Raw genomic sequence first — 10,821 nt, 5'->3', positions numbered from 1 at the left:
TGCAATCATGCACTCATGGTATGCATATGCAGTCTAGGAACCTGCGAAAGGTTCAGGTTCGTGTGAACGCGAACCTTTTTGAAAGGTTCTGTGTGAACGCGAACGTGAACTTCGTGACGTCACGTGACGTCATATTGCTAATTCCTACTCTACATTTCAATGCAGTGATAGCCTTGCTATACCCAGTGACGACTCAGGCCACAATGCTGAAGTACATATTGACGTTTTAAACGTCTACAGATGTATCAACTGGGGCAATCAATTGATATGACATTCCCAGAAAATCAATATCTCCCGTCGTTTTGCCAACAATTTGGACTTGTAATTGAATATAATCTTACGCCTTAACGGTCTAGGCCAGACCGCACACTGTATTCGGCGTCTGGGTATTGCGACGTCGATATTGAGAAGAATGTAAAACTGGTTTCTATACTTGCTACCGATAATATAGCATTAACAAGTTATGCATCAGTAGCCAATACCCGAATCGCGCGGATTTGGTTCTCATGAAACAATAAACATATGAAATCATGATTGACCCTTAACGCCTGCTAGATGTTTTTACATCACAAATCGATATCAATTTCATTGATTGGTTGAATAAGCATCATTCGCTGACTGACTACCTGCCCTATGATGTTGTAGGGTTGCGAGTCAAGCTCACAGCCGAGAGTCACTAAATATTCGCAAATGGAAAGCTGGATATTTCGCGCAAACTTTTTTAACAAAGCAAGTATAATTTGTGAGATGGTCAAGGTGCATGCTCGTTTAGTGTTGATTTTTTTTATGCTACCAGCGCCATGCATAGAGAGGCCCGCCGTTGAAATGCAATAAATTTCAACCTAAGATGTTATAATGTAGTAAAAATTGTGATATCTGAAAAAGGTTCACACCAAGGTTCGTTTGTGAACGTGAACCTCTAGATTTCTGAGGTTCACACACAGAACGCGAACGTAAACCTAACGTTCACACCATCCCTACTATGCACAGATCGTCTGTATGTATATCATGAGTTGGTGTATGTCGCAAAGACATCAAGGACGAAAATACATATCTTCCTTGCCTTATATAAATATTCGAGAACGAATTGGTGTTTCAGAAAGCCAATGCACACGACGTATACTACCACAGCAGTTGCGATTCAACCGTACTGACCCGGCATGGTTACCTGCAACCTATGATGACTCATACGAGCGTATCATCACTATAGGGAGAGTTCTTTTTGTAGTGAAATCCGTGGAAAGTTGCATTTATTTTTCACAAGAGTTGTACCAAAAAGGTGCATTTATGGACAAGTTACTTGAAATTATCAGGGTATGAGATACTCGAATCGATCCGTATATCCAAGGCACAATAGCAAAACTCAGTGTTAGCGACTTCAGTGACCGAGTGAAAATATAATTTTCGGCGATCTATAACGAATGTACGACAAAGCAGGAAGGATCTCAAATTAAAACTACAGTGAAATAATCAAGCGATCTATTTGCATACAGTGCCAAATACTTCGGAAAAAGTTAGTTGCATAAAGAATCGAAAAAAACTTACAAATTTGCATCACAAATGGAAAAAAGTTGCAAAAAGTTTCATGAAAAATCCAGAAATTGAAAACAAATTTTAAAAAGTAGCAATACAAGAATCCTTCAAACTGCTCAAATACCATACTACACAACTTAAGAGTATTTATGAAGCTGCCAGAAGCTGTAAACAAAGTTGCTAAAGTTTCAAAAACTTGCCCAATCATCACAAATCATATGTACCAGTTGAGTGTGTGTCTTGACCGCCAGGGAGCACCCGGGAATCGTTGGGGTAACCTCTAATGTTCCACGAGAACAGAACTGCTGCATCGGTGATAATAAAAATACGTTCAGGCGCATCGAAGTCGATATGTAAAAAGTATTCTGGCTCAATGCATTCATTGAACATCATACGTATCTACTTTCTGCATGAGTAAAAATAATACTTATTGCCAGCAGGTAGTCCTGGAGATTTGGTTTCACAAATTGATCGACTCTAATTCGTAGGGATATGAAAATACCGTGTTGCATGTAATTGAATAATCACATGATAGTTATATGGTCAATATAATTATAGGATTTTAAAACCAATGAAGCAATATCGTAAAGAAGCCGAATAACAGTCTGAGTTTTCGAAGACTTCCTTCAATTGATAATGATCACCAGGGCCAGTTTTATATACTCAGAATTTATGAACTAAGATTTTTCAGGCTTTTCTCTTTTTTCCATGCCATACTGCAACTTTCATCAGAAATTGCGTTGAAATGTTGAGGAGTGATTTAACAACATGCTATAAACTGTTTCTAGTATGGTTCTATTCTTAAAGTGCTATATGATGGGCTACCTGCATCTCATTGTTATCTATGACAAAATGGCTTGCAAGCAAGAAGCTCAACTGTCCATGTCCAGCACGACCATGCCGGAACAAATAGATCGCTTTATTTACTGTGTCGTTTAAATTTGGAATAGTTTCTCACTTCACCAGCGCCCATAGGCGAGACCGCCGAAAATTACATTTTGAATGGTCACCTTTTCAGGCTATTGATTTTGGTAAAGTCGCCGAGAGTGAGTTTTTCTGCAATGTCCTGGATCAAGTTTTCATACTTAAGGGATTGAGGTGTGTTTGTTTGTTTGTTTTTGGGGTATTCACGGTGTTTGTCGACTACTATGGTCATTTACACCAGGCACCAATTCTTGTTATTTTTCCGTAACTGCCGACTTATAGCACGGCCCACCTCTAGGCTTTTGTAAGACACCTCTGACGCGGATGACGTGGCGAGGAGGAGCCACCAACACTTAGGTATCGGAAGTCGGAAGTCGACCTCGGTCGCACTCGAAGCCGCACCCATTGGTCTTGCAGCCGCGGATTATACCACTGCGCTATCTCGCCACTTGCTGTTTCGCTTTTTTTTGGGGGAAATTATTTCGTCCTTTAGTAATTTTCTTGCAATGTGCCGGGAAAAATGTAATTTTTGGCGGTTTCCCCAGGCCGTGCGCATATAGTGGCCCGCAGTCGAGATAAAATAAATTTCAATCAAAGATGTTATAAAGAAGTGAAAATTGTAATATATGAAAAAGGTTCACACCAAGGTTCGTTTGTGAACGTGAACCTCTAGATTTCTGAGGTTCACACACAGAAGGAGAACGTAAACCTAACGTTCACACTATCCCTACGTATTTGTATTTTTTTTAAATGAGGGAAAGCATGAGACAATTACGCTTCATAATTGTTAGAACGTCAGGACTCACATCATTGGAATATTCGACTAAAATATAATACCCTACTGTGCGAACTCATTATAATTGCAAACCTCTTGTTTCAGATCGATGAGACATCGGTGGTGGATCAAAGTTGTATTCAGATTCTTTGAACTCTGGCTGCATGTTTGACACAAAGAAGGCAAAGAACTAATATAAGTGCCCGAAAAAATAAATAATATCCTAAAGTTACTATAATTTGACGTAGTAAGCAAGTAATGGAGAATTTTGGATGACTGTGACCGCGGGCCGTATTATCATTTAAGACCAAAAACTGTCCGCGGGACGCTCAAGATCACGTCGTGTGCCGTATCCGTCCCGCGGGCCGTATGTTGCCCGTCCCTGACGTGTATAATGCATACCAACTTCGGTTTCATTACTACGATTATAACACTGATTTGAAAGAAGCACCGCCTGTGAGAGTGCAGTTTCAATTTGTGACCCGCGGGCAAAGACACATTGATCACTTTCATAACGTCGCTATGAAAACGAGGATCAACATGCGTTTAGTCACGAAGTCATTTCTCCTTCCTGCTTGTTTGTATTGACTTAATGTGATATTTGCAAGCGATTGCGTGATGCAAGAGTGATACATTCATGCAGTATTGAAAATTACGCAGTTAAGCGGTAACGTTGCCATGACAACGATGTCAGGGCTTCCATATCTGGATTGAGGTTGGATTTTGATTAGGGTTTCTAAATATAAATAAGTTTTGGATTCGGGCTGAATTTATGTTTTTGATATTGGTCTTTGCAGTCCGGATAAATTGCGTGTTACTTTTGTCTCAATGGCAGACACCACTCATTGACCACGTCGCATACTGTCTATTGCCTGTTATTTTTACAGATTATGCTCAGCTTCTCCAAGACAGAATAATAGTTTCATGCAATGCGGCCTTTCTATCAAAACATTAGCCTACACACCAATATGTGCTGCGACCTGCGCGGGATTCGTCAAAGCATGGCATGCCTATAATTTTACTTGGGCATAAGTCGATTGCCATTTTTGCAAAGGCGAATCGCAGATAGGTTCTGCTCGGCTTTGCTCTTGATTCATCCAACGGTGTAATTACTAGCTTGCAGCGCATAATTATATCGCGCTTACTGATATTCGTCACGAACGAAGCATAGTTTGGTTTCGTTACGTCGGACGTGAAGTAGGCTACTGCATTTTGTGATTTGAGTCGCCAAGGAGACGCGATAAATTCTCCTTTAATCACCGAGCGAATGACGGGATCTGATTGTCACCAAGGTCACGTCACGTCGTTACGTTTGCTACGTAACAGACCGAAAATATTTTGTGTCATGAAGAAAGAATTGATCACCTCTCGCAAATCAGAAAAAAGAGAGAGAGTTCCTCTCTTTCGTTATAGCGGAATCGAAACGTAGCAATCTCGTTTTGTAGTTTTACGCAAAATCCCGCGCCTCGTCACGCTATGCGAGAGATATTTAAGCGCGTGCATTGTAGCGTATGCAGCAGGTGCATTCCCGACAGCAATCGGAAAGGATCAAACCAACAGTGACCATGTAACACTATCCAGAGTATTAGATGCAGCCGGGTAAGGGCGAAAATACAATGGCACTGAGTAAGTAGATATACTATCGCCCGACGTTGTAATAACGGCGATAAATTTATGATTAGCAGGCTGATAGAAATGGATCACGATAAAGCTGTAATCACGGTCGCTGGGGGCATTAGGGGTGGGTATTGTCAGCAAAGGAGCATTGTGACTTTCGAGTAGTATCGAAGTAGGATTTGTCTACTTGCACTTATTACTGAATGTTTTTAGGCTACAGTGCTTGCCACTATTACTGGAACACTTTCTTAGGCAAAACCACTTAAAAATTACAATCTGGAATTTGTGATGTACATAATAGTCTGAGAATACGTTCGCAGCACTGCCATGATTGAAAACATTATACAACCAATACGAAGTAGTCCCTGTACCATCGTTACGGAATATATCTTCGTAAATCACACGTATCTGCAGCGTCATAAATAATTTTTGTATCCGTCGCGAAGATGCGTCTTCTCATTTCGGAAGTAGCCATCTTAGATAATTTGTTGTAAGCATACTTTACTGAGTATTCCTCAGATATTCATAATCTACTTTTATCTGAGTAGTAATTTACGCTGTCATTTCGGCTGCATGAATTTCCACGCTTTCTGCTTTTCGTCACCTCTGAATAGGGGCATAATGTATCGTTCGAACCAATCCAAGCGAAATGTTATCGAAATTGAACAAATTATCTTTTATAAATGCGTTCCGGAACTCGGAAGCGATGCGAGTCATTAGGATGCGAAATCTTAACCTTCGATCCGGATCAGACCTCCAGAATGGAGACTATTATTCGAAATAGCGAATCAGGTGGTTCGACGCGAATCAAATGGAATTATAACATTGCGGGTATACGCTTATTGTTTTCTCTTGGGACAACAGCGTGTCGATTGCCAGTGACGGAAACACTGAAACTGTCAGTTTACTTGCGTGGGAACGGTCATCCTTTCCTGATGAGCTGAGTAAGGTCGTGTTCGGGCCCAAAACGTGTACTATATGTATTCACGCCTTTTTAGAGACTAAAATGGTGGTGATTTCGTGGTGTGAATATTACTTTGCCAACCGGTTGGAAGGAAATGGTCCTTTGTTTAGTTGCTGGTTAATATTAATAATGGGTTTCGGTATATTTCCGACCTCGCTCTCAACAGCCCCATTTCCTCGCCTGCATGCAGAGCATTCTACCATATGTCTTTTGTATATCCTCATTAGTTCTCAGCAACTGAAGATTGCAATGCAAGTTAAATTCCATTAGGCAAATGATCCGTCAGTCAATGCAGATCGAGTAAATTTATTAGCACTTTGTTACACCGATATCTCTGCATTAGTGCCATATGGCAACTATATGCTGTATTCACTAACATTAGCGTTAATCCCTATTTCGGATCTAGCGGTAGATGTATACTATTTAACGCAGAGGTCTCAAACACGCGGCCCGCGAGACCATTTTGTGCGGCTCGCGACGGCAATTTAGATTACGAAGTCTTCGACAATATTTACCTACCATTTATTTTAAATTTGAGAACTTGAAATTCGCTCTAAAAGTACTTCAAGATCCTGACTCATCGAACTTCACTATTACATCGCTTTAAAAAGCTACCACGCAGTGGCATATCAACTATACGTGACATTACTTGTTTTTGATGGTACAACATGACCCGTTGATGATGTGTGACTGAAAATTGTGATTTGGACTTGGACGCGACCTTTTGTAGAATTACGCATACTCGTACTCGTCGAGTCAAACGTTACAATCAGAGAAGTGCTTTTGTGACTCGGAATGCCGCGACTTGGCACAATCACGGACGCAACAAACTATCAAACTGGTATGAGAAATAGTGAAATATCAGAAGGTCGTAGCTGGAGTTGAGTAGTTTATTTGCAGGGTTACCATACGTCCTCTTTTAATAGGATTTGTCCTCTTTTTTTTTTAACTTTTTGGAAAGTGTCCTCGGAGGACGCCCTTTTGTCCTCTTTTTTGAGATTTTGTTCTATTTTTTGAGAATTTTGGTGATATATATAGCAAAATCCGACTGAGATGACGTAAATCAGCACCAAAGTGACGCTATGGCGGGTATTTCAGGAGATGAGACGAGAGTCGACTTTTTTTTTAGTCAAACACCCGACAATGTGAGTGGAAAACCTGTGTTTTGGGCACCGAGCGAGACAGATGACTATTTTTTTTAGTCAACCGACCACAGAGTGGGTAAAATTTACCATTTGTTGAGAATTCTCCTGCGGTTTTGCAAGTTAGAAAATTCTGCAAAAGTGTCCTCTTTTAAGATTTCCAAAATATGGTAACCCTGCTTATTTGTATATCTAAGCAGATCAATATGCGAACCGCCATGGGCGTTATGTTGCCGTTTGATGTATGATTGGCTATACATCCTTGGTGTCATCTTGGGTATCTTTATGTAGGCCTATGTTATTATCGCCAATTAAATGTGGCGATTATTAATTAGTCGTAGCCTACGCTTCGCAGCTGTAACACCAATGGATTATTCGGCGATGGCTAATTTCTATTGCTATGGCACAGTATTCATTATGTTCAAGTTGTTATTGATCTGTTCCAATATTCGAAGGTAAATCTACCGTTGATTTTATCTGACTTTGGCAATGACATAATCAATACAGTCTAGTTATTAGCAGTAGGCCCATACCCGAAACCCGGATAAGGCAGTACTCCTCCAACGCTATGATATCATATCAATCTTTGTAAAATTCCTAAATTCTACCTATAATTGTGGCACTTCAAATGTCCGCTAGCTGCGAATTATAATGCGACCGCTTTTATGTGTACTTTCGCATGGTGTCTGTCAACAACTATAATTGTTCTGACAAACTATGCCAAGTACGGCAAAAATTTAATTCAAATATTAAAAAATGTGATTTGTTCTCGTGCCAGGCATGAATTCACGATAGTAAAACACATTTTCACGATGAGTGTGAACCGTCAGTCTGCAAGGCTCCGTCAAATAAGGCCTACTTGGAAATACATTGAATTCCCCTATTATTGGTGCTGCGACCCGCGGCGCCACCAAAAAGTACGAAATTGGCCCGCGAGCACATTTTAGTTTGAGACCTCTGATTTAGCGTCAGGAATTTATAGCCAAGTACGTACCAATATGACTCTGAATCTGCCCAAAGTGCCTGAATTCCATGTGCTATCATTTGCAATGTGATTCTTTTACGTTTTTGTTGGACACAGCTAACTCAGTTAGGATTGCGCATCGTTGGAGTGATATGATTAGACGGACAGACGACAGAGTAAATATAAATGATTTTTAACATGTGCGTATGGTATCTCAAGGTCCCTGGAGCATGGCGTGATTTCCTACAATACCACGCATGCTCTGCAGGTTAAGTGAAACATGCACACTGTAACTAAATGGGTGAAAATAGATGGATTTACCAGATTTCCACATAGCGTAGCGTGGCAAAACGGACGCAATTACTTTCTGATACCCAGGTTTTCAATCACACCCGAATAGATTCAAATAGACGAATTCTTATCAAGATATATCGCTGGTCCTTTCTTAAGGTAGACACGAAAACTGAACCCACTACAACCCTGGGAAATATGTGTATGAGAATTGGTCGATTTGACTCCTTTTCAATCATTGGTATAGTTTTGGGAGTGAAAATATGTACCAAAGCGGCTGTTTCTCTCATTTTCACCCTACGCTTTGAATTTGAAGTGAAATTGAATTGAAATATAATGTTTTAATATACCGTGTAATACCATAAGTCATGCCCGACCTATAAATTGTTAGAGTCGTCGTCAACTCTTTCCACCGCAAAGGCTATACACTGTACTATAAAACTTGATTATATTGACAGCTTATTCTTAACTTAGTAGCTTGTTAATTGCAACCCAGCCGATTGCGCGGTCCTCGAGCGCCAAAAGCATACAAGGGAATAACACAGATCTTCATCGCAACTAGCAACGACCGTTATGCAACAACCCACGTCAGCACACCCCGTACAAGATGATGGAAGCCCGCTGCGTCAGAAGACATTGGTATTGCGCGGGATAGGAATCACGGAGATTGTGTTAGGATCCATTTGCCTTATCCTTGGGATTGTTGCGGTGGCAATGGCATCGAACCAATCCAACAGCCTTAATGTGGTTTTTACCTCTGGTACACAGAACCCAATTACATCGATTTCAGTTGCAATAGGCACACAAGGACTATGGTGTGGGTTTCTAGTCGTTTTAACTGGCAGTTTGGGAATTGCAGTGCATTGTCGTCCGACTAAATGTCTTCACATCTTTAACATGATATTCAGTATCATTTGCGCTCTCGCCACCTTCTCGGCATTCGTCATATCCTGTTTTATGGTCGTGGTTTCGTTAGGTTTGTTAAACACGACCTTAGCCGGGATACATGGCGCACTGGCTGCGATAAATTTTGTGTTGTTTATTCTTTCTATTGTGCACGCGTGCTTTTGTTGCACCGGTGCGTGCTACACAAGTACCCCGGGAGCTACGCTGCCGATGGCGTATTCAACACAGCAAAATATGGACTACGTACAGCAGGCACCTAAACAAGTGTGATATAATAGATCCCGGCATATGATAACACAGTTTTCAATAATTCTTCAGTGCTTCTGATAGTCTGCTCTAATGCTTTAATGCGCTTCAATAATGACAACCAGGCCACACTCTGCTATATTTATTTCTCCCGTGCAGACATACCGCTCTATTTTTATCGCTTTTGGTTTTTCATCATCTGTTACTTTTCATTCTTTGTATATATTCACATGTTCTACCACCAGGTGGCTGCTTGATTGAAAGACGAATCGAGCCCGTTACGACTGCTTATTATCAGTCCATTTCATCGAATTCTCGTGGTGTTTTGAATGATGGTAATAAACTGAACAATACGTCTTTCTGTTGGATTGGTTATTTTCAAAATATAAACAAACGTACGGACAGAGATATCAGTAACTCTATAGAATTCTAGAAGTGCATCGATAACACTGGTATAGAAGTTCAATGCGCCAATGCAGTGCTGTTATTTTTAGATGTAAATCACTATTCATCACAAATGTATAAGCGTGATTTAATGCCGTTACATGGATACGTGTATTTATCAATGAGTTTTCGGTGTCAAGAAAAAGTTTCACATTATGACGTGCTGTGATCACCGGATGCAATCCGTATACCAGGGGTGTCCAAACTTTTGAGCTCGCGGGCCGCAGTCAACATCTGAATCCATTCGCGGGCCGCACTATATAAAATTGGGATTATAGACCAAAACGCAATATTGGTGTTTGATTTTATAGTGAGGACATGAAGATGCTTATTTAAAACAAAACCAGCATTGCTTTGATGATGTCGTACATGCGTCAGAAACAGTGGCGAGATTTCATAGGCTGGTCGACCTCAATAACCAATTTGTCAAAACTATAGAGATGAAAGTCGGTGGTCCCAATTCTTAGAACAGGATTGAAACTTACATCTGTTAGCAGCGATCTGTTCATAGATTTGCTAATTCCACTTTTGGTTCAGTTCCAGGACACACAATGCTGACAGCATCATAAACATGTTAGCTTCAATTCAAACACTCCTCCGCTGTGTGTGTGTGTGTGTGTGTGTGTAGATAAAATATAAATAGCCGAATTCTACGCACACAGAGAACAAATCTACCTAAGACACGCTCGAATCGATTTTATAAGCACATCCCTGACATAATTAAAACTGGAGTGGTCAATCTGAAATCACACTCGTGATCCCAATTAAGTCAATCTCGTTTTGGATTTCTGTGATGTTTAGCAGTTGAAACCTTTCAAACTGCGTGGGTTTTGATATCGGGCTGTCGCGCCAGACATTAAACATAGAAAATAATATAGGAAGTATTTACCTTAGAACAGTGGTTCTCAAACTTTTTAAGACACGCCCTCTTATGATGGCGAATGATCTCGCGTTCCCCTTATCGTAATATCACAAAACGAAACCAGGAGGCTAGCAAACCTAACGGGTAGTTTGA

General features: G+C 40.6%; 1 protein-coding gene across 1 annotated transcript; it reads left to right on the top strand.

Annotated features, from left to right (window-relative positions):
* Nucleotides 1–7,353: 7,353 nt before the first annotated feature.
* Nucleotides 7,354–9,719, top strand: LOC145435070 (uncharacterized). Its single transcript, XM_080312354.1, has one exon. The coding sequence runs from the start codon at nucleotides 8,784–8,786 to the stop codon at nucleotides 9,384–9,386; it is 603 nt and encodes a 200-aa protein (XP_080168480.1). The 5' UTR covers nucleotides 7,354–8,783; the 3' UTR covers nucleotides 9,387–9,719.
* The last annotated feature ends 1,102 nt before the right edge of the window (nucleotides 9,720–10,821 follow it).

Source organism: Botryllus schlosseri, chromosome 3 (genome assembly GCF_051294905.1).
Source record: "Botryllus schlosseri isolate E-star chromosome 3, Bs_hap1, whole genome shotgun sequence".
Lineage (NCBI taxonomy): Eukaryota > Metazoa > Chordata > Ascidiacea > Stolidobranchia > Styelidae > Botryllus > Botryllus schlosseri.
Note: the sequence above shows the minus strand (reverse complement) of the source record. Positions and strands in the feature narration are given on the sequence as shown.

Coding starts and splice junctions, on each gene's coding strand:
- LOC145435070 (XM_080312354.1), top strand. CDS start 8,784: ATGCAACAACCCACGTCAGCACACCCCGTACAAGATGATGGAAGCCCG.